The sequence below is a fragment of the Barbatula barbatula genome, assembly GCF_947034865.1.
Source record: "Barbatula barbatula genome assembly, chromosome: 21".
Lineage (NCBI taxonomy): Eukaryota > Metazoa > Chordata > Actinopteri > Cypriniformes > Nemacheilidae > Barbatula > Barbatula barbatula.
In genome coordinates this window covers 11840066-11866228 of record NC_136784.1, presented here as the reverse complement: position 1 = coordinate 11866228, position 26163 = coordinate 11840066, and the positions used below count along the sequence as shown (strand labels likewise).

Sequence of the window (26163 nt, the reverse complement as noted above, 5' to 3'; positions counted from 1 at the left end):
CACTCAGGCTACTTTCCAAGCCCGCCAGAGCCACGCCGCATCGAGAGCCCAGCTGTAGACCCAACTGCCGCATTACAGCATGACGGATGGCTTCATATCAGGTGTTTAAACCGAGTGGCCGCTCCATCTGCTGAAGGATTTGGGACGTCTGGAGTTCCCGAGTGATGAATGGTGAAAAGTGATGCTGCCAATCAGCCCAGTGTTGCTTCTTTGCTCTCTCCCTCTCTTTTTCTTCATCCTTTTCTTTCTTGCTCCGCCAGAAACCCCTGTCTCTTTCTACCAGCCACCTTTCAGTTTATTTTCCTGTTTTTTTTAAACCTGTCTAGCAGAACCTATGGTGAGTTTAACAGTAGAGTGTGGGAAGTCTCTAGACGCTAGCTTGAGAGCTCATTTTATTCCAATGGCTACTGTGCATAGCCACCGTCACATTAGAGTCAGCAGGGCAAGTTCCGCTTTACACACTGTATTAAATGACATCTTATGTTCTAAGCAGATGCTTTCTTAAAAAATAAACTTACAAATATTGCGCTCAGAATCACACTTAGTTTAGATGGAGATAGTCGTAGAACTATTTAAAATGTGTGATTGTGAAAAAGATTAAGTTATGACTTAAGCTTACAGGTCCAGTGTAGTTTTTTGGATGATCTATTGACAGAAATGCCATATAATTTTAATAACTATGGGTCCTATCGCACAACCGATGCAAGGCCCAGCGCAAGTGTAATTGCAGCTCAATGCAGTTCTCAATTTTCCATCCTGCGCCACGTTGTTTAAATAGCAAATGCATTTGTGTTCATTTGTGCGCCCATAGGCGTGCTGGTCCAAAAAAACCTGGCTTGTCTTGTAGATGGTCTGCTCGCGCTCTTTGACCTCACTCACTAGCAGATGTGTTACCTCTCTGGAGAAGTGTCCAGTCTTTGCTCTTGCAAATTCCGCCGTGTAAATAGCGAGTCTGCCATGGCGCGAGCGCAACTGGCACTTAAAGGAATGAGAGAGATGAGACTCTGTTTGGTTTACTGTACATTACGCCCAAAAACACCCATTACTCATTAAGAGAATCGTGACAACCCGAATCGACCGGTTTCCCGTCTTCAAACTGGCAAAATTGCTCCTTTAAATTGAGTATCTTGGAAGAGATCTCCACGACTATGAAATGTAATAGCCACCTTTCATCATCCAATCTTACAAAATTCCAATTGCAAAAAACATTGCATGCTGCAAATATTGACTTTGTTCTGTTTCTGTTGCGAATCTCATAACGTTGCGCTTTATTTCATTTATGTGAATTAAGGCATGCCTGTAAACACAAGCTCCAAATGCTCCCTTGTTAAACAATGTTCAGGTTATTCAATGATATCCCTTTTCACTGTGGTGATGCAGTTTTTATGTTGATGTCTTCTCCTGATGCAAACAAACACCTCTGTTCCAACAGTGCACTCTTGTTACCTTAAATAATATTACTCTTATGCGTGTGTGTTTGTGTGTACCGAGTGTCCTCATTTTTACTGTCTGCCAGTTTATCTCTCTTTCCTCTCCCTCTCTCTCTCCCTCTCTCTCTCTCTCTCTCTCTCTCTCTCTCTCTCTCTCTCTCTCTCTCTCTCTCTCTCTCTCTCTCTCTCTCTCTCTCTCTCTCTCTCTCTCTCTCTCTCTCTCTCTCTCTCTCTCTCTCTCTCTCTCTCTCTCTCTCTCTCTCTCTCTCTCTCTCTCTCTCTCTGCATTCCTAATTTGCCTGCTTTACAGATAGGTTTCTCATGATGTGTGGGAAATCCATTTGACTGAGAGATCTTCCAGTTGTTGAAACAAGACAGGTCTGAGCAAATCAATACTGTCTTTCTCATCAAACAACAACGGGGACATATTCAAAGAGCACTGTGCAAGACACTGTAGGGTTGTGTTTGTGAGTTTCATATGTGTGTTTATATGTCTGTGACTGACAGTCAGGGCAGCGTTACACTTCATATGTCTTGTCTGTCTGTCCGATTTTATTGCCGATGGGAGCGGGGCTGGGGGAAGGCAGCGTGATGTTTTTTTCACATGTGCACACTTCAAAAAGGATTGCACCCAGCGCCCAGAGGACACTGCTTATCCCCACAAACTCAAGTATTGAGAGACTTATATATCTGCCACTTTGGACTGATCTGCCTTACAGTAATCTCATGGGTACTGTCTTGCTTTTCTTCCATATTTTCATTTACACAAAGAGGGGTCTGATGCTTGATTTATCCGAGGAATTGTCTGAGGGAGTTTTAAAAAACAAGCAGTACAGTAAACATACGGGCGAAAGCAGTGTGATTTATTGATTTGTGTCGGGGTGGAGAAAAGGGAAGGTGTGAAAAATCATTGGGTAATATATGGCCTTCTGACAAGAAGTTGGTTGGAGAGTTAAGCAGAGCTCTAGAGAACGGCCCACTAATTACATTATCGCAGAAGCAGAAACGTTGTTGAAGCATTTGTCAGTTTCTTCCCACTTAGATTTTCACCTTCGCGCTCAGGAAAAGCAAGCTGCCAGACGGGGTTTGAATTCAATAATGTGCTGCACTACTGCAGATCTGTGCAACCTCTGAATTTATCATGTTGGCCACGATTTAACTGTCTTAGAAAAGGTTTGCTTTTTGATTGCTACTTTGACAAGTTCACTGACAGCCAATTAATGACTATTGTGATTATTTTTCATTCTGACAGTGTCAGACGTTTTGAGCCACGGTCTTCTTCTGTCGATTTGCCTGTGTCTGTTTTCGACAAATCTTTTCTTTTGTACAGTCTGACATTATCGACAACTGAGATCTCACAGTGTGTCACGGCTTACAGCTGAGATCATGTTTATACATGCGACAACCTTGAATGATTGTTAAAAGTCCCACACTGGCGTTATTAAGAGAGTTGTTGGTAGTTTAAAGGGATAGTTCTTCCAAAAGATGAATATTCTGTTATCGTTGACTCACCCTCAAGTTGTTCCAAATCTGTATAATTGTTTTCTGCTGAACACAAAGAAAGATATTTGGAAGAATGTTTCTAACCAAACTGTTCTGGGGCACTATTGACTACCATAGTAGAAAAATTACAATGCCAGTGTATAATGCTTTCCTACATTCTTCAAAATATCATCTTTTGTGTTTAACAGAACAAAGATATTTATATCATTTATATTATCATTTTCCTTACTTGGTAGTCAATAGTGCCCCTAGACTGAGGGTGAAATATTCCTTTAAAATGACTGTATCCTCTTTAATAAGTCTACTTTAGAGATGTACAGTATATGGTCTTTGAACAATTTATTAATCTTCTCAATACAACCCATTTGTACTTTAAGGATGTGTGTGTGTGTGCACTTACATGTGTGTGTGTGTGCTAACTTGTGTTTGCATGCCACAGGTGGCTGACCGGTAGGTGGGGGAAATGCAGGAAGCCTGTGTGGCCGTCTGTGTGTCAGTCTCAGCATGTTTTTCCCTCAGCCGAGGCGAGGTATCCTGTGTGTGTGCAGCCCATCACCCAGGGCGGCCACTTTTCAGGAACCCCGGCGGCAAAAACAGCACTGTGTGTTTCCTGGACTCTTGTGCTGTTATCAGTGGACACGACACCCGCTCGTGCCCCTGCAGGTTTCCTAAACCACCATCCTTTTGCCTCTGGTGTCAAGATGTTGCCCTGTGATTGCCACAAGAAGTGTTTCTCTAACACACACTGGGCACAAATAAGATTGCATTGAATCCTGGTGATAAGAGAGGGTAGGGTCTGTTTGTGCTGATCTGAGATTCGTGCCAGTTGACAGGGCTCTTGACAGCACTTTGTTGATTGATGCACTTCTGTGTTGTCAATATTTCTTACGCTTGTTGATCGTGTACATGCGTTCCTGTCATTGTTAGACGTGTTGAACATTGTTGTGAATTCTGCTGATATAATTCTCTCAAGGTTAACTTTGTTTAGCTGGAATAGATGAGGATTGCAGTGAGAATGACTTGAATAAGAAAATAAATACCTCGATATAAATAAATTCTCATTTAAACGCCTGAAACACGAGGACAACATTGTTGACATCAGACATCACATTTTGGGATGTGGCCAAGTTCATGTTCGTTGCCAGAATGATTTCATAATCATGATCTTGTTGCAAATCCTTGGTGTAAAATAGACCCCTCTGTAATGTACAGAATATCTCACTTTAAGCATACAATTTATGGGTCGGGATGGGGTTAAAAGCCAGGTTGAAGAGGAGTCTGTAACGCATTAACTTCATGAACGGCGTCTGTGTGTGAAAGAGGCTGTTATCATCGGGCTGTAAACGACGCTTCTGCTTTTCCTGGCTCGGCGGCCGAGAGGAAGTCCAGATGGTAGGGGAAGTGTTTGCCTTGAATCACTGCAGAGAGAGAGAGAGAGAGAGAGAGAGAGAGAGAGAGAGAGAGAGAGAGAGAGAGAGAGAGAGAGAGAGAGAGAGAGAGAGAGAGAGAGGGTGGGTGGGGAGTAAAAGCAAGAATTAAAGCACCACGACAAACCGTTGCTGTTATCATGACAGTCCTCTTCGCACACAATCTCACCAGCTCTCTACGGAGCTTGTTCCACACATCCACAAACCCGCACTCGTTCATATACAGATGCCTGTTATCTATATCTCCGCCCACCTCTTGAGAACGCTCCGCCCACTCTGCACCTGGGTTTCCCGCCCAAGCTCGCCGACTAGAGGCAAAGTACCACAGCTTCTCCGAGCAGCCGGGCGGACGTCAGAGGTTCTTCGGAAAAAAACGTCTTTATCTCCACGTTTGTATTCTATAAATATTCCTGACCCTCGCATCACTCCAGGAACAAACATTTTAATTTCTTGCGCATTCGTTTATTGGGACATTTAAAGGGAGACGCTGCGTTACATGAGTTGAGCACGAGAGACTCACAGCATCCTCTCGTCAGGTTGAGACTCATCCGAGCGCGCTGCCCTTCAGCAGACGGGAGCACATCTACATCCGTGCATTGGAGTTTCGCGGACACATTTTCTTCTTGGAAGTACACATAGGACTGAGAAATCACTAATATATAGATTCATTCCAGAGACAGGAAATATTTTTTCTCACACATCGCCGTTACGCATGGTGGGAATTTCTACCTCTTTTCAGTGTAAGTCCCTCAGTTACCATTTTTATGACTTTATATGTATTTTACTGAGTTACTCTGACCACTTAATATACGTTTAGTTGTTTTATAAGGGTGTTTTATTAGACATTTGGGTAAATGAAAACGAAATGTTTTTCTTTCACCGTATGCAGAATAATTCGTTTCTATTCGTCTTTTGCTCGTGGACAGTTTGAGACAAATATCGCCAATAACAGAATTGTAAAAATCCAAAGCGTCGATCAATACACGCGTCACATTGTAGTCGATGTTAATGAAATGTACACTCGTTTATTACTGTAAAGAGTAACAAAATGTATTTTAACGAACCAGACTATTTACTATTTATCTTCTCGATTTGTAAAGTTTGACTTCATTTCGCGTGCTATTTTAATCTGGATTTTCTAATACAACACTTTCTCCCTTTCCTTAATAAATGTGATATATTTTTTCAACTCAAGACACGCGTTGTCATAGTAATAAATGACACCGTATTTTTCTTCGCAGTGAGTGATCATATTTACAACATTTCTTTATTTTGTCTGTGAATTTGGTGGATGTGCCCCATGTACAATTTCGCGTGTTTATTTTTGTCTTCGGGTTGTATAGCTTTGCAGTTCTGAATAGCACACTTTTCTTTTAATGTTGATTCAAGCCTAAAATGTACAATAATAATTCACTAAATATCATTCAAGAAGTAAACCTAGTCGTGATAAAAGGTCAAATATTACCTGATGCTCTCAATGTCCCCCATTGCACAACTTGAATATCACAAGAACTGGGATTTGTGTATAATTTCTGGTGTAGAAATGTATGATGTGTAAAAATTGTGACATCATTTGAGAAGATGCGTTTTAAAGTTGTCATGATGAGATAAACCATTGTGACAGGGTCAACTTTTTCAAAAAGTGCCGTGGCATCTTCACAATTGCCGTGGCATCTGTTCAATCCATTCTTGATGTTTATTCCCAGCTCTTAGCCCTTGCTGTAAGTTCTGACGTGACGGAAGAGTTAAGTCTTTAAAGTTTTGTATGCTATATCCTATATAAAAGTTGAAATTAAAGAGGCTCTTCCTCTCAGTGGCACTCGGTGTGTGTTTTTCAGACAACAAACCCTGTGGGATTTTGGAGAACTGCTGTTCTCTCTGTCTCACGGCTTGTGTCGAGGAAGTAATGCCTGTGTCACATTAATGCAGTTTTTTATAAACAGTCATTCAGTAGTTGTCTTGAACATTTTTGCATTCTCATAACCAGATGGCCCTGTTTGTAGAAAGGCACCTTTCTTATTAGCATAGTGCAGTTCAGCTTTTTTAATTGATCTTTATTTCTTTTTGCTAATCTGTGTAAGTAGTGTCAGTCATAAAATGGAGGCAAACACCATCTCATCAGCAATTCACAGTTGGCTGCAATAACCGCTGGACTTTAAAACACCTCTATGATCTGGTCATCATCTCATTAAGGTCTTTGGCCACTGCTCCTGTCCACGTGAGATTTGAACTGACCAAGTGGCAGTGCATGTAGTGATTGTACCTTGATTAAAGGCAAACATGGTGCATGGTGGCTCGAGGTGAGGGTCGGGTGAGCGATAAGCATTGTGTGTATGTGTGAAGCCAACATTAGCAGGCAGCAGCATCCTCTGGCTGAGGCCATCTGCACAGCCACCAGCCTGCCTGCCTCACACCTGTTCCCCTCTTCTCCTCTCCCACTGACCTCATGCGGGTCAAATGCATGAAACCAGACACTGCCACAGCATAGAGATGACTCTACTGCCCACACCAGCACACACAGCTGTGTGTTAGAGAGAAATGGAAATGCTCATCCATTCTTTTTCGGTTTACCAGGGAAGGTGTTAGAATTTTTTTCCTGTTATTAATTTCCTGTCATAGGATGTTAAGTCATATTACTCCCCGTTCTCACGGTAATGAAAATATTCCGTCTGTTGTTGAGATGGTCTATAAATTGTTATTCTCATTTTAGGTCACGCATCAATGGAAATTAGGCATGACACGCTTATAACCACTCACAGGGAAATATGATCAGTTTGTGTCACATTCTTGAAAGACGAACGTTCCATGTTTCTCTAATGGTAAATGTGTTTCTCATTTACCTGATACACAGAGCGGTGTAGAAACATTTGTAGTTAAGTGCTTATTGCATATTTTAAATGATGAACAGCAGACGTTCTGGCCGAAAGCCAAGTGTGTTATCATGGCAGTATGTAACTCATTTCATTAGTGATGTCATTAACTCCATACATAAACTGCCAGATATTCTTACCAGACACTTTCACGAATAGACAGCATGTTTTCACATTTTGTTTTTGCATGTTTAACACACAAAACATGGTTATTGTGCAATAAGCTCGGATAAAGAATCAAATACTGTAAATTTTAACAATATGGGCAAAAGGTCAGTCAATACACTGTATACATTTTCTGTGCAAATAAAATGTAGCCTGTAAAAACAAAAGATAAGAATGAGAAATGTGTGTTAAATGCACTCTTAATGTTTAAACTCTTAAGTGGAGTATTCCCAGAATTACACGTATTATTTCATTCTCTTTCCACTGAGTTATATTATGTATTAGGGTTTTTGTATTTATGGTGGGCTAATGTTGGACTAGCTGATACACTTAGTCTTTGGCTATAAATAAGCAATGTGAGCGTTTGGGCTTTGTCGAGGGAGAACTCTCCTTATTTGCAAGGGCTGTAGATTTGACTCAACATGAGTCTCAGGGGAGAACCGGTTGAATGATTGAGTTGGCCGCCATCTCCCAGAATCCATGCTTCAGATCGATAGGGGGCATAATGGCTTCAGATTTTTCAACGAGAGAGATTTAGCGTGTGGTTTATTGGATTTCATAAAGCATGCAAGTATAATGTGAGAGTAGAGGATGAGTGGTTTTATTGTATTGTGGGGCTGGACTCAATATAATGAGGTAATATAATGTAGAAGGGGGGGGGGGGTGTGCAAGAATTTACAGAGGACTTTTTTTCAGATGAAAAATGGGGTTGGTTAATATTTTTTGTTATGAAATATTCTGATCATTAAAAAGATATAGTCCGATGCTGCCAGGGAAATTACTTTGTGTAATGCAAATGCCATATTTGAGCTCCTAGACCAGAAGGATTTCTGAAGTTGGCAAGCATGGTTGAGTTTGAAGTTGAGGATTAAAGGGTCTGTCTGAACCTGAAGAGTCATTGTGGTCTAGACCAGGGTTAACTAAACAAACCGCTTCACCAGCTGACAGGTGTCCAGGCTGCACAGCCTTGCTCACTATCTGCCGTGCTCTATTGCTCTCTCTTGCTTTCAGTCTTTCTGATAATCCCAGATTCACTTGCCAATTAACTTCTCTATCTCTGCCTCTGTGTAACTCCAACACACACTCCTTTACATTCACATCCATCAGTCGCACAACCTAAACTACCTCTCTGTCTTCTGTCTTTCTCTCTCTCTCTCTCACTTACTCCGCTCGTGCACTCTCTCTCTCTCTTTCTCCCTCTGTTTATTTTTCTGCCTCCATCTGGACTAGGCTGATATTGTAATCGCCCTAATGCACATTGCCTTCCCCTTAGACACACACACAATGTGCCATCCTGACAAGCCCCTTTATATTTCAGATAAGCCGGGGATGTGTGTTTAATGAATACAAAGCCGCGGTGTGTCGCCGTGCACTCTGCCAGAAGGTAATCTTATTGAATAGGTGCTTTTCAGTGATGCAGAAGATGATAGCGGCTCGGGAGTGAAGATGTAACCTGTTATCTCACGCCGCCTCTATTTTCCCGTCACAGAATTTACATTTAAAGATTAGCTGCAAAAGGGTAAAAGATTCAGGGTGGTGAAGGTGTCAGGATGAGCGTGCGTATGTGTGCGTCGAACGGGCGGATGGTTGAAGGGGGAAGTGAGCTTGACTTTTGCAGGAAGAAGTGAAGGAGACACAAAAAAACAGGGTCTGTCATACAGGCTGTATCTGGCCTGCGTTCCAGCCTCGCGGCTGCACTATCTCTCCAGACCGTTTCTCTGCTCCCTGGGAACAGAGATTAGCACATTGTTATCTGTAATTGGGTTTTGTCTGTGGATCCAGGGGCTTTTTTGCAAAGGAGAAGGGGAGAATGGCACCTAACCAACATTATGTATTGGCATATCAGTGTAAAGGCATGATTGATGGAGAATATGGACTGTGTAATGGCTTCATTAGGGTTTACTTCTCTTTATGAGGTAACAATTGCTTAGGGATGGACTCAGCCCTTGCAAGAAGTCTATAAAACTCCTCCATAAAAAGAGGTCTTGTGCTCGTGCAACGGTCAATGACGAACTGCATATGACGTAACTCAGTGGGCCCACGGGTATAAATGTTTTTATTTTACAGTAATGTATATTATACAGTTCAGTTATTTAGCTGGCAACACTGGCAGTTTTGGGACTAATGGTATTTAACAAATACTTGATAAATGAAAGGGATAAAATTGAATTGATTTCCTTTTTTTATAACTTGATATATGCAAACTAAAAGATAAGATAATAAGTCTGTAAATAATAAGTGAAAAAAAAGCTACACAGTCTGTAACAAATATAATATATAATATAATTGTTCCGACTCCAAATTTTGAACAGATAACCGATATTTAGCGCCATCGATGTTGGTTGGCTTCCTTGGTTAAATGCTATAATAATGCCAGGTTTGCACAGCTAGGCTACCGTAACCAGCTAAATGTTGCTTTGTGCTTTGGACATAGCCTGCTCAGAGTGTTCGCATTAATCCATGTTTCGTGTAAAAATAGTTTGTATAATGTAGATACAATCTACAGATAGATATAATCTAGAGGACAATGATATCGATGTTTTAGCAAAATCTTTACCAACTGACATTTCTATTGTCCCAATTTTACATTTAGGCATTTGGCAGATGCTTTTATCCAAAGCGACTTACATTTCATTCACCTATACATTTTACATAGGTATCTGCAATCCCCTGGGATCAAACCCACAACCTTACGTTGTCAACGCACTGCTCTTACCACTGAGCTACAGCTAAAATCCACCTAAAAGCAATGCAAAGTTACAAAAATTTGCCTAATATAGCTTATATGCACTAAAGACATACTTTTTTTCTATAATTTATGGGATCACAGTAAGAATCTGTCAGCCATATCTGTTCAGTCACTAATGTTTGATTCATGGGCCGCTCACGCCCATTACTTTTGATTTATGGATTCTGATATGTATTTATGAAAAGGGCACCCAATCGAGTGCAGCCTCTGTGGCCCAGTAAAGAGGAGTGTAATTAAGATTTGTTTTGAGCCCAGAGGCTCGACTTCTTCAAGAGCTATGGATCAATAGGCAGAGACAGTAGACCCTTGTGTGTTCACTACACATATTGACACGCTCAGTCAATTAGAGCTCCTGAGAAGAGGAGAAAGCAAGCAAGCAGAAAGACGGCGAGAACAAGATGGATTGGGAGGATTGTGTTTGTGACTCACACCGTCTGAATAAATGAAAAATAAGCTAGTATACCATTGTGTAACGCAGTGATTTTCCAAAGCACACAATGCCATATGGCGTGCATTCATTATGAAGTCTATAGATTCTTACACCGCTAGAGAAAATAACACCTGGTACTCTTCATAAACCAAGTATACCCACTTTTTCAAAAAGCAATTGTGTATGTGTGTTTTGCAGCTCTGAATTAGTTTAAATTGTATTGAGGCTATAGTTTTGGCTTCCCGTTGTTGGCTGTTAGTGTCACAGACACTGTGGTGGGACAATAGCTCTGTGGTGTAGCACACTTTTAAGATTGTGTTGTAGCTGAACGATCAGCAGGTGCCTGCGAGATAAACGCTCAGTGTCAATTATTTCTAGAAGAGGTGATTCATAAGATGGGGCTAAAGTGTAGAAGTGGAGGAAGAGAGAATGTGATGGAGCAGGTAGAGAGAAATGCCAGCCTGGGTGGATGAACCTCTCGTTTTCAATGCATCTCCACATAAAAGAGTCATTTTGTTAAACGTCCGTTGCATCTATGCTTTTGTTCCCGATGAATGGAGGGGGCACCCTGGCGCATTAAAAGTGTTTGTAGCTGCAGAACCAATTGAGAATTGCACTGAATTACTTGACATTATCTCCCCATGTTACCATCATCATCATTTGAAAGACTAAAGGAACCGCTTTAACACAAAAACTCAAAATATGTGAATATATGAACACTGAAAACACCATAGAACAAGATGATAATGCATTTATTACTCAATTGCTTTTTAAAATGTAACTTTTCTGTGATAAATTATGATTTTCTCATTCATAATTGAAAGAAATCCAAAGGTCTTCCTTTCTGGGTACATGTTTCCGGACTTCATAGAAGACACAAAATGAGAATGAACCTTGTCTCAGATCCTGTTTATAACCGAATGGATGTGAGCATGTTTTTTTAAACAGCTGGGAAGGAATTCACCCTGCCAGGAGCCATTCCTGGTCACTCAGGACTTCCGCCGTAAGCAGCAAGGCTCCACTGCACGCACATGACCATAAATTGAACTCACAAATGGGCACCAGAATTGTAACGCTTTGTCCTTAAGTCCGTTCCTGACATCTTCAGCTACCTGTTAAAAGGAAAAGAAATCAAGATCATCAGACCACATCTCTGGGGCCAAAGGTTAGGCTAGGTAACACAGCACTCTTGGTTATTACGTGACTTGTTTGCAGTGTTTCGTGATGTGCGGGAGTGGATCATTATGGATTGATGAGGTCTGAGTTGAGGGGTCGGGAGAGAAGGGCGGTGACCTGTGCCACTTCGATTTGTGCAGAATTTGGGTATCGTTAACCTCTGAATGTGTTGTACAGCCTCTGAAGAACTGAATTAAAAGATCAAACAATATGGAGAGGTTTGAGTATAGGTAGACCATCCATAACTATAATAATTTTTCTGTTTTTATACAGTTTAATATCATGTTATTGCACTCTGTAGAAGGTTAGCATACATTCCTAATGAAGGGCTGCTATTTGGCAGAATAATTGTCATATTGAAAAGCTTTATGCAAACATAAAAAGGGAAACGTATGGATTGAAATGGCACTGTGGTATTTCACTTCTCTCTGATTTATTCTTTCCAAAACAACTTCAGCGCCAGTGTTTTAAATAGATGCACATTGTGGCGAGTGGCGCGGCTACAGTATGGCAAGATTGAGACCACTCTCAGAGTGGGAAGGGGTCTCGTGAAGCAATAAAATGGCAGGCGTATAAATCCATCTTGCCTTATAAGGTCACAAATGGTTTAAGTTGTTTCAGGACAGTTGTGTGCGCCAGTAATCGCTCTCCCATCTGTGTGAATGTGTCTTTATCAACATCTGGTTTTGTAAGCTATACTTCAGTAACAAGTATCTGTTATGTGTCAAGGGTTCCCAGTCCTGCTAGCGCGATTAGCCTAGCCTTGACTACCACTCCGAGTGCAATGCCACATATGCTTGCCATTACTCCATACCATTCGCAAAATGTAATAACTTTTCAATGGGAAAGATTTGTGTATGTGAGCGTTTTTCTTCTTCTCTTCACTTTTTCCATAACTGTAAAGAATTATTTCAGTCTGGTATTAATGTCCCCCCAGTGACTGGACAAATTACTGGCTCGCAGGGCATTTAGGGGTGCACGAAGGAAATGAATCATTCCCTTTAGGCACCTCCCACTGTACCTTGCACAAAAATGAGAGAGAGGCGTCTGGAAGATGTTTGGCGCATGAAAGGGGATGCGCCAGTAACAAACCGTTCACCTTCTCTCAGGCTCAGGGAATGCACAAGAAACGTGTGCACACTTTGGCAGCGATGCTAAGATATGATCTTAATCTGCTGTTTCCTCTTTGGCAGTTTTAAATTGTCCACATAATAATTCACAGCTGCATTGGGATCAAATATAATGACGCAGCTGCAACTTTATGTTTGTGAGTTTTAACTGTGCATTCTCTCCCTCACCGTCTCTCCGTTGTTCCACCCCCCCCTCTTCCCGGCACCATATGGGAGATGTCACTGCAGTCAGATGAATGGGGTTTGTGCGTCGGATACCGCACAGCGGTGTGTGTAGTTGAAGCCACCTTGATGGCTAGATTGTGTTTCGGTGGCAGGCGGTGTAGTGTGTGCTCTCAATAGAGGGATTAGGAGCTTGTCATGGTTTCATTCCCCCAAGACACATAATTCCAAACATTTCATTCCCAGGAGACCTTATCGTAGCTAGAATCTGCATTGACCAGGTCACATCTGAACGCTCACCCCCGTGTAGCCACGTACAGCTGACCCTGCGGTATTTTTAGCAGTAGCCTCCAAGTTCCCGCAATGGTTTGCCACCAACATTGTGCACAGCATGGTAGCGAGGAAGATAGCACTCGTCAATGACAAGCAGCTTCTTCTGGACGCAGCCTCCCAAAGCACTTATTGCCAAAGAGATGATTTGTCATGCACAGCCTCGGGCTATTGCCTTTAATGACAGCGTAAATGGAAAGTCGGTGGCTGATTAGAGAGCGTGCACACACACAGCATGCCTATTCAGATCTCACTTTTGGCTCCCGTCTGGTGCTCCCTGTCACTCCGCGCCAAGCACGACTCTTAAAAGGCCCCTTGCATCAGCTGAGCGCTGGAGGCGCTTGTATATGTTTGTGTGTGCACACGATGGATTAATGCTATAAACAGAGAGTTGGATTTATCTACGATTGGCACCGCATTTTTCCCTTCCCAGGATTTGGAGCCCGAAGAGGACTAGAGAACGGCGAATGCCTTTATTCTAAACAACAACTGTTTGTGGGTAATTAACATATGAAAGGAAGCCTACAGTCTGGCAAATCCCTTCACTTGTTTTCAATTATTTATCCACATTCTGGGAGGGGAGAGGTGGAGGTGGGTGCCGATCTCAGGGGAAAGGTGGGCTATCCAGAGCCAAGAAAAGTGATTTTTTTTTTGCTCTAACACAACCAGAGGGCCTCTGGGAATTTGCTATCAGACATGATGAGATGAAAATGGAGTTAAGCCGTGGAGTGGATTATGGGTAATGCAGAAGGGTCGATGACGAGCAGACAGTGAAACGGATTGAGACTGGACCGGAATTCTAACACCAGACAAACACATAGAGTTTAGCACGATTATTGGATACATCTTCGGCTCGTGTTTGCCGTCTCCCTGAGAGGGCGAGGGATTGATCTGACAGAATCGCGCAGCACAATGAGGAGTTCAAGTCAGAATACAAGGGACTTGGGGCCACCTCAAGACCTCTCTCCATACACAGAGAGAAGGAGATGTTCACAGGATGGAGGAGAAGAAAGAAATTAGGATGGGATAAACTTTTCACAAGCATTTGTCAGTGTGGGCCCTTCCTCTATTCACTGATGCCACAGGCGAGAGATTGATGGAAAGGGCTTTGGGCCAGGACTACAGCAGGACCAAGTCTGGACACATAGGAGGAAACAAGAGGGAGAAATAAACCAGGGCGTCCGGTAAAAGACTAGAGAGAGGGAAGATTGAGAATGTTTCTGTGAGAGAGATTGAGCAGACGTAAAGTGCCAGATGCCACAAAATATAGAAGCATGAAGAAGGAATTAAACGGGAGGAGCCTATATATTCTAGCATAAGACTTGATATGATGCTAAATCATATCAATCATATACATTAGTAGTATCATAATTGAATCTGCAGATTTGCTCCAAAATTTCATTGGAGTAGATGAGCTATGCTGTTCACCCCTAATCACTACCAGGTTTGGAATAATAGCATTATCAGATCGCCTCGTTTATGAGTAATGCAGACTGTAATGGTAGTGACCTTAACATATTCTTATACTTTTTTAATGCAAAGGAATTTTTTTACTTTTACGGTTGTAATAGAATTGTATAATTTGTAGTTGTACTTGGGTTTGATTAACTCCTGTTGTTCTCATTCTTGCAGTTTTTCTCATTCAAAGCGAATGCGTATGTTGTTCACTTCAAACTGTGTCTCTGGATGCCTGTCATTGATCTGCTTTCTGCATCTTGATCTCTTGAGTTTCACTGTGTAGAAATCAGATTTCTTTGATTTTTGTTTTTGTTCTGTTTCTGTAAAACAAGGGATGGGGTTAGGCCAACCATAGAATCTTTAATGCTTTCCATCACACAGGATAATCGTATTCACGTTGAATCACATTCACATCACACGTGCCTGTACTTGTTGTTTGCTGGGCTCCAGACTAAAAACAATGAAACATGAAACATTTAGAAATGTAAATTGATGAATGCGTTTTACAGCTGGCACCAGTGTTAGTTATGCTTGCGTTTTTCATTGTTATTGTTTGTTGCATTTTCAACTATGAAGCCACTACAGTCTGAAGCCATGCAACACTAATTCCGGTAAAAAAAGGATATTAGTGTCTAATTTAAATGATTGCTAAAATTAGATAATTATTTTAAACATTATTTACATGAAATTTACCAAAAATATTTGGAAACTAAATAAGCCTTATTCATTGCTAAAACTCACTGAAAATGTAGTACATATTTGGAAATGATGCGTAAAGAAAACTACCATGTCTGTATAATTAAGTAGCCATGCAGTTACCGATGACTGTGACTAGTTTGTAGAATGGATTTTCTGTAGTGTTTTTAGTCAAAGTGTTATCTGCAGTAGATATACAAGGCGAGTAAAACCTTTCTCCCTCACTCTTCATTCGGTTATTTGCATTTTCTTTGTTACTTGGCAAGGGTGTTCTATTCCCGGCTTTCCTCAGTTGATGGGAATGTGAAATCTGAATTGACTCTGAGCCCTTCTTCCCTCCAGTCTCAATCTTTATGCCATCTGTGAGTTTGATTTAGACTCTAAGAGGCTTTCTGAGCAATGGACGAGACGTTAATAGTGCACATATGCCAGACGACTGTTTAGGTTTTACGGCTCTGACATGACGGTTTTGATTCAGGCATAATTCATCCGCCGCTGGCCGCTTTATATTTTATTAATAGAGCAAAGATCCTCTTCTCACCGTATGTTGTATCTCCGTTTCTGTATTTTTCTTAAAGTGGTGGCAACTTTATTTAGCATGTAGTACACACACTCACTCCTCGCGCCTCTGCAGTTTGATGGGGCTGCTCACCTCACAACATATCTGCAGTGCCCGTCCCCATGGCAACTGCAGCGGGCTGCTGCTGCTGGTGCTCTGTGGTCGGAGGTGTGCTGAAGTGAAGGAGTGCTGACCAGAGAGATGCTCGGGATCTGCCTGGGTCACCCGGGGTTAGCGTTCCAAAGAATCATTGCCCTTTGCGATGCAGGTGATTATTTCATGAGGGTGATGGGGGTGTTTTCTCCTTGTTATCAATGGTGAGAGTATGCTTTTTTAACAGGAGAACATTTGTGAAATCCATTGCGTACTGGGATACGGGTATTGTGTATGGTTGAGAAGACGGATGTAAGTGGATTAAGTGGACTTCTGTGATCTTGTGCCTCTGAATATTTACACTTATATTGTCAAAAGTTTATTAATGTTTAACATCAATTTCATGTGCAATCATATTTCAAATGAAATGAGTCCATATATGAGCATATTTGTAACTGCTGCTTGGCTGACAGTGAAGGTGAGACCCAAAGACCCCCCCCCCATCCCTCCCACCAGGGCTTCCTAGTTGAATTACCTGAGGAGCAAAACATCCCGGGTGGAGTGTGTGAACATGGGATATCTGGGCTGCGCAGTCCCGAGGCAGCGACATCCTGCCCGGGGAGGCCTGGCCCTGTCCGTCCTGGTTCCTGACAGTAGGCTATCTCTACCGGGCCCTTGGTTCCTTCCATTCTAAAGGCCATTGTGTGGAGAAGGGCTGGGCCAGGAATGACTGGTTCCTGTTGGGCTCGATCTTTCGCTCAGCCAGCTCCGGTCTCACTGACAGATTCCTCCTGTTTTGTTTAGCTCTCTCTCTCTTTTTGTGTAATTCAGTCGTGAGGATATCGAAAGCTATAACAAAATTGAGGAGAAATCAGAGTGGTGTTTTTTGTGTGCTTTTGCTGTCTTTCATCTATAATATGTTTGCATTACATAATTTAACATAAGCTGGGACAGCTGGCGTCTTCCTTTTCGCAAAAGGAGATGAAACCATTCAAAAGAAGAAACATAATTTTTTTCCTTCAGTGTGTGCTGGTGAATCTGTCAGCGTGCATCTGGTCTTGTCTCCAAAAACCGAACGGCTCTCAATCAGGATTTGAAAATGTGCTAGACGCAGGCGTAGGTGTGCAGGCGTTTTTGTTCGGTATCTAAATGCAAGACAGACACAATGAATCTGTCACTATCTGTTTTTTTTTTATCTGTGTGTAAAGACGTATTAACTGAAGCATGTATTACTAGCACCACCTAGTGTGCAAACACTAAAGGATGAGCCATATGAGCATCTAAACCGTCACATCCATCTCTCATATTCATGAGATGATGTCGAAATAAAAACGGCGTTAAGTCCCTGCATGCAATGTGCCTGATGAAACATCCTTGTGTTTTCTGCAGCGAGGACAAGCGCGGCTCAGCTGTTAGACAGCGGCTGGACCAAGTTGAGATCAGAACTTGGCTCCGGTCCAAATGAGTGGGCTGATTGTTACAGACGACACGCTTTTCATGAATCAGCACAACTGTTGTGTCACTTGCACTGCAATACAACTCCACAAGCCACACATTCACCAGCCCCATGGTAGTTACTCAACCACGGAAGGACGTGCCGCTAATTCAAGAGGGGATCATTCTACCGTAGTGCGGGCCGACGGGAGGGGGGTGCTCTTCAGACCTGGTAACCATTTTTTTAGTTTGATTGGCGTGGAGCAGCCGTTCTGGAAAGGTAGAGTGGGAAAGTCATGAATAGCTACGGAACACAGATCTGGCCCCGGCCCTTAGCCACAGCTTGTTCTGGGACTCAGGGACAGCAGAACGGACAGATGGCTCGGGACTGGACACACACACACTTGCTTCGGTTTTTCTTTTTTATACAGGCCCACAACACTAATGTACATAAATTCTAATGTGCCTATGTGCAAAAATGTTTTCAGATACACAAAGTAATATACTAGTTTGTGTTTTTGACCCTGTCTCGTCATCAGTCCATCAGTACTTATTCATATCGCATAGTAAAGCTCTAAGATGAAAATATTGCCACTCACTTAAAGCATAAAGACTAAACACAATGTTATTTGCATTCTTCAACTGCTTCCGCATCCAGAGCATTTTCATGTTTTCTGGTGCCTATTTTCTATTTCATTTTTTTTACACTGCGATTCAGAGTCTCTTATTTAGCACTTGTGCCCTTTGGGGTTTCTGTGAGAGACAACAACACTGGCTGGTCTAATGACCATATCTCTTCTTCCCCTCATCATTTTCCCACTTTCTCTCTTTCTCATTGCTACCTCTGCAGCTCAGCCACCTAGTGTATGAGTGGATCATCAGAGAGCTCTAATGGCTTCCAGCTGTGTGGAAAATCAAGCCTTTGGGTTGGGTTGTGGAGCAGACAATTCACAAAAAACGGACTAATTTGGTTGTTTTTTCTGCATCGGAGGATCACAAAAGACGCCGGTGTACCGGTGTCACCTCCGAGCATAGGTTAAGGTGACCCACATCTTGCAGGAAAAGACTTGCCAAAGTGGTCCCTGCATCTCACTGGCTGTTCATGGAGATTATAAGGTCACCACTAGTCTAACTCACAGTTTCCTCTGGCAGTATTGTCTTCTCATTCTTTGTCTGTGAATGCCGCCAAGTCTTTATCAGGCCAGTCTGAATATGTATTCTCTTCTCACTGGCTTGGAAAAGGTTGTCAGATTGGTTAAAGGGGAGGGAGGGGACATAAAAGAGTCTGAATATTTAGTGTGCTATGTTGCCTCTTGAGAAAATCATGGCTCTTTAGAAATTGACAGATCTGATTTTGAGTGGACGTGAAGGCGTGTATCTGACCTAAAGGCAGCAGAAAGAGTCTCACAAACGTCATTGCACAGTATAAATGAAGAACAGTTGCAGCCTCATGTAAATCTTAGTTTTTGTTTACCGTGGGTGTCAATCATGAGGTGCTTAAAAGAGTGTCCGTCAGTATTGTGTTGGTTTCCCATATACCTCGTAGCACAAATATGGATTTTATAATTTTGATAACAGCTCTGCGTTTTACTCTAGCGTTTAAAGCTGCAGGAACAAAAGACATGAGGAAATTTAGCGTTGTTACAGATTTGGTAATGTGTGTAATTTACAAGTGAATGCAACTGCTGCCAATTAAAATAAATTAAGTTTGTTCAATTCGGCACCAGTAAGCACTCCTCAATGAAGGTAGACGTTTAGAAAGTCGGGTTTTATTGAAGAATGAGCATTTAAAGTACAATTATCTCAAGTACTGTGTTATTTCCCCTCTCTGCAAGATGGTGAATCTTAAGAACTGCCTAAAATACGTCTTTGCTAACTCTGTTTATCTCAAAGTCACACTCCATCTAACCCCCAGCATGGCGAGACAGGTACACAATTAAATGAGAAAGAAGGAAAAATCTGTCTCTCCTCCCCTCATCCTCCTGCTTTACTATCCCAAGTGTTTCCTCCACATGGAGCTCATCTGCTGTTTAAGGCGGCTGGGAGAAATGCCTTCAAGCTGACAGGGGCTGAAAACCCAGACATATGTTAATCACATGCAGCGATGGCAGTCTGGGAGGGGAGAGAAAGAGAGAAATGGCAAATCGGAGAAAGGGAGCAGAAAAGGAGCGAGTGGGGGAGCGGGGGGTGCACCACTCTAGAGACTTAAAGTAGAGCAGCGGAGGCAGATCGTGTCTTTGTTTGGACTCTCCAAATTGATTTTTCTTGTGTTTAATGAGGTTGTTCTAGCTGCTGTTTTCAGAAAGAGAGTGGCGGGGCTGATGGATGCGGGCAGGGGGACGTGTGTGCCGTTGTTTTGAAATGAAAGTGTCCTAAAAACAGGATTTTCCGTTTGATAAATTCGAGAAACTGTTGGCTTAATGGGGAGATCTTGAGCATGAGCAAAACAGTGTTCATCTCGGATCTACATTTTCTCATTTCATCTAAATGTAGTAGGGAAGTATGGACTAAATCTGGTTAAGCAGAAGCAGATGTGTGTGAACACAGATTGGCCGGCTGACCATAAGTGGGTTGTTTTTGCAAGACCGCTCTTAATTCAGAGCATATGGGAGGAAAGGCAGATATTTCCAGATCTATCTATCTATCTATCTATCTATCTATCTATCTATCTATCTATCTATCTATCTATCTATCTATCTATCTATCTATCTATCTATCTATCTATCTATCTATCTATCTATCTATCTATCTATCTATCTATCTATCTATCTATCTATCTATCTATCTATCTATCTATCTATCTATCTATCTATCTATCTATCTATCTATCTCTTTTACTCGCTCTCTCTCTCAAGCGTGCTAGTTTTGTGTGACTGCCTCACATCAGCTGGGAGGGGTCAGCGGAGGAGGCGGAGAGCGCGTGTTTGCGTCTGCTCTAGCTGTCATTGTCTCAGTCTGAAGGCTCAGGGAGTAAGCGTGTGCAGGATAGCGCGAGGCCCAAGCGGCCACATGTGCCGTGTTAGTGCAGGGCATCCCTGGAAGCAGAGCTAGAGGCAGGTCTCCATCTGTCCTCCCAGACTCTGAAGGCAGGAGGACAGGCAGCTTGACTCTCCCTCTCAGACCCCGTGTATCGGCCACAGGGTCCCGTGTCACCCTCTGCCCCTCACCGAGCAGGGCAAGACGCAAAGAGATTACAGGGAAACTGACAGAAATAAAGAGATTACCTTGGATTCTCGTCGTCCATGATGCCAGGTGAGATTGGCAAGCTTTTAATGTGTGTGTCTGTACTGCTGTACATTCCGTGTGTGCACATTTCTTTTCACATTTACTTTTTTTTGTGAATTGATGAGTTACGTGCATGAGCATATTCAAATAAAAAACAATTTGGGGGGGCTGATGTAGAATTAAAAGTCCAGTTAATTCTATGTATCTCTTGCATGCTCATGAAATGTACCGTCAGCTCTATTTGACCCATTCTGCAGAATTTCCCTCCAAATTTGTACAGAAAATATATCTACGCCAAGTTATGGAAGATCTGGATGTACAGTACAAATTTTGGAAGTACAGCTGAGGCCTTTTTCTCATGGCTAGATAAATGGTCTCAATTTGTCTACCTGCCCGGTATTTTATGCAGACAGATAAGACAGAATAGGCTCATACAGAAAGATCAAAGATCTGTTTCAGAAAGAGGAAAAACAGTACAGGAGCATGGGAGTGTAGCAGACTGAAAGAGAAGAAGATAAGAGAGGACAGTTGCAGAGGGCAGCTGGCGTGCTGCGTGCATGCAGGCTGCAGGGAGATCTCAGTGCTGCTCTTCACAGATGGTGTTGTGAGACAAGCTCTGTTGGCACTGCTGCTCTCCTGTGTGCCATGGCCACTATCTCTCTGCCAGCCAACCCGTCTGGTGCCCACCTCTCTGTCTCCTCCTCTCTATACCCTCGATTTATCTTTTGTTTTCTGTTGAAACCTAAAAGTGTAACAGTGTTACTGTGTTGTATGTTGCAGCTTCAGAGGTGTTTAAATCACAGAACTTTATTTGAGCATTCACTTGACATTTTGCTTTTTTCCAAAGCAACTTGCATTAACATTTCTGCGATTTTATCTAAAGCAAAAAACACTGTATTTAAAGTAAACTTCTTTTGTTTTGTGTATTCTTCGAATCAAACACAAGATCTTTTGCATTGCTAATCCATTGCTTGACTAGTTGAGCTACACTTACAGTATATGTGGCATTCAAGTTATACGTTTTATCAATGTTCCTGAGGAAACTCTACGAACATGACATGCTCCACCAAACATGGTTTGTATGGTTTATGTTTAATTATATTTCTACATTTGTGCTTTAGGTGTGTAAATTGGAAAATAAATCATGGTACAAAACGATACAATATACATTTTATCCACCAGCGATGCAATATTTGCTTATTCCTCAGAATTTTCTGCGATTCGCTGCAATTTAACTAATTTATTTATATTTTTTCTTGGCTAGTTTACATTAGCAGTTACATTTACAACTCACAAATGCAACCACAATATATAAAACCAAAGTTAAATTAAACTATTTAAAAATAGGTGGGACTTAGATGGATGTTACAAGGGGAATGAGGAGGTGGAGATATTGATTTATTCTTACACACCTTATTGTGCTCCTTATCTTATAACTTTAAGTCATTGCCTTTACAATATTGTTTTTTCATCACAACACTTAAAATGTATTGATCAAAGTGAATTGAATTGTGTGTGCATGTATATAGTTGTCCTGGGAAGCTCTGGAGGAAGCAGCTGTAAGCAGGCACGTGTGCCAGGTCAGGGACACTTGAGCAGAACTGACACTGGGTTATTTCGGACACCCATCTGCACTGAAGCTACCGTTCCTCCAGGCCGCCGCCACGAACAATCTGTTCACTTGCTGGCAGCGTGCCAAACACAGTGCCGTCCATCTGTGGCAGGGACTGAAGCTCTCGATGCTGAGCAGAGCTTGGCTCCTTCCTCTCTGCCTGTTGTTTTGTAGCTTTTGTGTTAGAGAGTTTTTGTGCTATATCTTTCTAACATGCTTTCGCGATAGTTTGCTCTAAGGTTAAGCAACTATAAGGGTGGTTATCTTGGATGGTATGGAAACCGAAAAGGCGTGTTTTAATAAGATATTTGTAGTGCACTTTTCCATTAGCAGTATTCTGCCTGCAGGTCATCCTACTGTAATGAGATAACAGTGGCTTTCTTGTTTTTGCACAATACGTTTCATGTTGGTTCTCAGTATTTTGCTTGCGGGTTATGCTACTGTAACATTATAAGCTTGTTCTCTTGGGTAGTATGGAAACCTTTTGACCCAAGTTTACGCATTAAAGATGGCCTCTCCAGAGTGTATTTAGTCATTAAAGAGTCACTCGGTGATGGGAGCCAATCGGTTAAGGGTGCAGGAATTGCCTGGAGCTATGCCTTAGTTCCTTGTACTGAAAGCCATTAGCAAACTGTGGCCGGTACCACAGTCATGCACACACACACAGAGAGAGAGAAAAGCGCTCAGGGTGGAAGTGCCCTGACGTTAGGTCATCCACCACCGTCTCTTGCGTCTCCTGCCTGCCAGATGTGACTCAAACCATTTTTAAGGTCTTGCGGAGGGAGAGAGAGGAAGAGAGCTACAAGGAGAGAGAGAGTTTTTGTGTGTGTACGGTAATTGGTAAGGGGGGTTGTTGTTTTCGGAATCTGGTTCTACTTAGCAATTCTCCATCCAGGACTGCGTTTCATAAATTGTCGACATATTTTTCTGCGCAGCAGACTTAACTCGCTCTAATTTTGAACACATGGCTTCTGTCATGTGATATTTTCAAAACACTTGCAGACAGAGGTCCCAGCAGAAATAAACCGCCATTCTGCCGCCGGCTTTTCTTTTTTTTTCCTCGAACCCTTCCCCCCGAGTTCCTGTCAGTTATTCTTTTATCACGTAGCTGTGTTTTCAGTTAGCAAGAGCAATATATTATTAGTTCGCATTTTTGTGTCTAGTAAAATAGCGTTTTGTTGATGTAAAACATGAGCCTCTTTATTTTCTGTCGAAAAATGTATTTGGCATCCGTCGCTGTGGGCTCGACTCTAGCATAAGAAGCTTAGCTGGGCGATTGTTGCCAAGTGCGGAAAGACATCCATTCGTAGGTGCCGTAACAGTAAGAATAAGTGGATGAAATGAATGAAGTGAATAAGTGGATGAAGGGATGCAGTTTGCAGGTTGGAGTGGTGCTGAGGGCAATGAGCAGTGTGCTGCGGCAACTGTAGTCTGCTTGTGCTGCAGGAGAGGACAGGAGCTGTATATGGATATTGATGAAGCATCTACCATATAGGTTCTTAGCGTTCACTCTGGTTAGTGCTTAGTTCTCAAGGGTTGAAGTTATGAAGTTCTTGTTTCTTTCAGTGACTTTCCAACTAGAATTATGTTAGTTATGTTGACGCAGAATTTTCATTCGTCAATGTGTTTGTCAATAATTCATAGTGCGGTTAAAGATGGCTGTTGGCCATTAAGAAAATATTTTGCATTGTTCACAGTTGAGTTCATATCTAGGTAGTTGACAAATATACTGAACATGTGTCCTTTGGTATGACAGCAAAGATGTTGAAGAAAAACTAACAATGAAGATACATATTTATATGCAATTATATATTACAAATAAAACATGAATAATATTTATAATAATATATTTTTACACACCTTAGGAGACGTGCATTATAGGTAGAAAATATAAATAAAGTGAGGGAAAGGGTAAAAGTCTAAATTAATCTAAAAAAAATTCCCAAATACAAATTAACAAAGCTATGCAACAACTTTATTTTCTGTCTGTCTGCTTTTATTTCCTGAGGCATTTTGGAGAAACAGCAGTCAGTTGACAAAATAAGTCCTTGAGCTACAAAAACCGCAAACTCTATGCACTAAATCTATTATTGCATAATTCCAGTTATGAAAGGCTCCTTGTTCCATGTAACATTCTGTTTATGTGAAGTTGTTTTCACCAAACAAGCTTTATTCAATGACAGAGTGTTTCTCGTGGACCGAGCGCAAATCCCACGAGGACGCGTGTGACTTTAACCTACACGCTGCTAATGAGGGACACGGTGAAAAACACAGCAGCGCTGGTGGATAGCCAGTTAAAGCCATGTGTCTAGGTGCCGAGCCATATTGCATGTGCCGCCTTGCTCTGTTTCTCGCTCTCTTTCTCCCCACTTTTCAGCTGGCATCTGCTCATGCCAGGAAGCTGAGTGAGTCATTGACTTGAGAGTTGGATGAGCTTCGTACTAGTGTTCGAGAGCACTAATCTCAGTATGAAAGGCCTTTTATTGAAAAATGCTCTAATTCTGCCTCTCTAGATGAGAAGTTAGTAAATAATTATTAACTGTTTGTCCAAAAGAGGCTGGAAATTGCAGTTACGCTTGTGGTGTAATTTATTGTTCTTTCTATGTCTGTTTCTACTGTAGATGATGCGGTAGTGTTTTTAATGTTATTTTTGATCTATGTGAGATTCCTTTTGAGGTCCTGCACTCTCACAGCCTTCGAGGATTTTTATTATTTTCCTTGGTTTTTCCCATCTGGCAACGAGATACGGCACAAATCTCTGTGATTTCTACGGATGCGAAACGACAGCGTGAATCACTTTTATTGTTCTTCTACACTTGTTTTCTTCCTCTGTGCTTCATGCCAATGGGGTCTTATTTCAACAGATGGTTGAAACAGACGTTAAGATAAATCTGTTTTGAAGAAGAGGACGGAAAAAAGAGTGACTTCCACTCTTATACACTGCATCTGTTTTATTGGTCAGCCCTCTTTTTTTTCTTGACGCAAGACCATATTTTGAAATGGATCAGCAGATGGCTCCTGGTATTTTCTATTTACTGCAGAAGCGTTCTGTGTGCCCACATTGGGACACGTTAGACCACATTATGGCCAAACTGTAAAACTAACAGTGCCCACTCGTCAGTGTCCACTTAAGCCGGTACGACTGTCATCAAAGTGGGAAGCTCAAGCTATAGTGTAAAATGGCTTTTCTGTTAAATGGTATTGCTGTTGCTAACCGAAAATGGCATTTGCATGTACATTTAAGAGGTGGAATGATTCATAAGGCTGTTGTAATCTAAGAATAACATCTCAGTTGGGCACAGAGCTGACGGAAATCTCAGTGTGCACGGGTTGCTACGCTTTATGTCGCTTGGAGGACGGACGGGTGGGTTGTTAACTCTTGAGTAAGCACAGACTGATGCAGGTCCCTTCAGTGCACGTCATTTGATGGGATGGAATGGAACGTTGGCACACCACCTGGCGCCAACCAAGTGGGCCTTGAGAAACAACCGCGCCTGGGGAGAGGCCACAGAAACAGAGGGCTCGGAGAGAGAGCGAGGAGGAGAGAGAGAATTGAGACGGAGTGTAAGATAGATGTCCAAAGGGACCGGCTTTGTTGTGGGCAGAATGAGCAGAATAAGTGTTGGGAATGAGTTTCAGGAGGGTGGGGGATCCATACATCTTCCCTGACAAGCGGGCGGGGTTTGATGGGCCAAGCTCCCGCACCGTTCCATC

General features: G+C 42.2%; 1 protein-coding gene across 1 annotated transcript in view; it reads left to right on the top strand.

Annotated features, from left to right (window-relative positions):
• The first annotated feature begins 4979 nt into the window (after positions 1-4979).
• runx1t1 (RUNX1 partner transcriptional co-repressor 1) overlaps positions 4980-26163 on the top strand; it is a 46221-nt gene continuing 25037 nt past the window's right edge. The window contains exon 1 of the mRNA XM_079485357.1: positions 4980-5100. Coding sequence (XP_079341483.1) covers positions 5073-5100 — 28 coding nt within the window. The 5' untranslated portion in view covers positions 4980-5072. The remainder of the gene's footprint in view (positions 5101-26163) is intronic.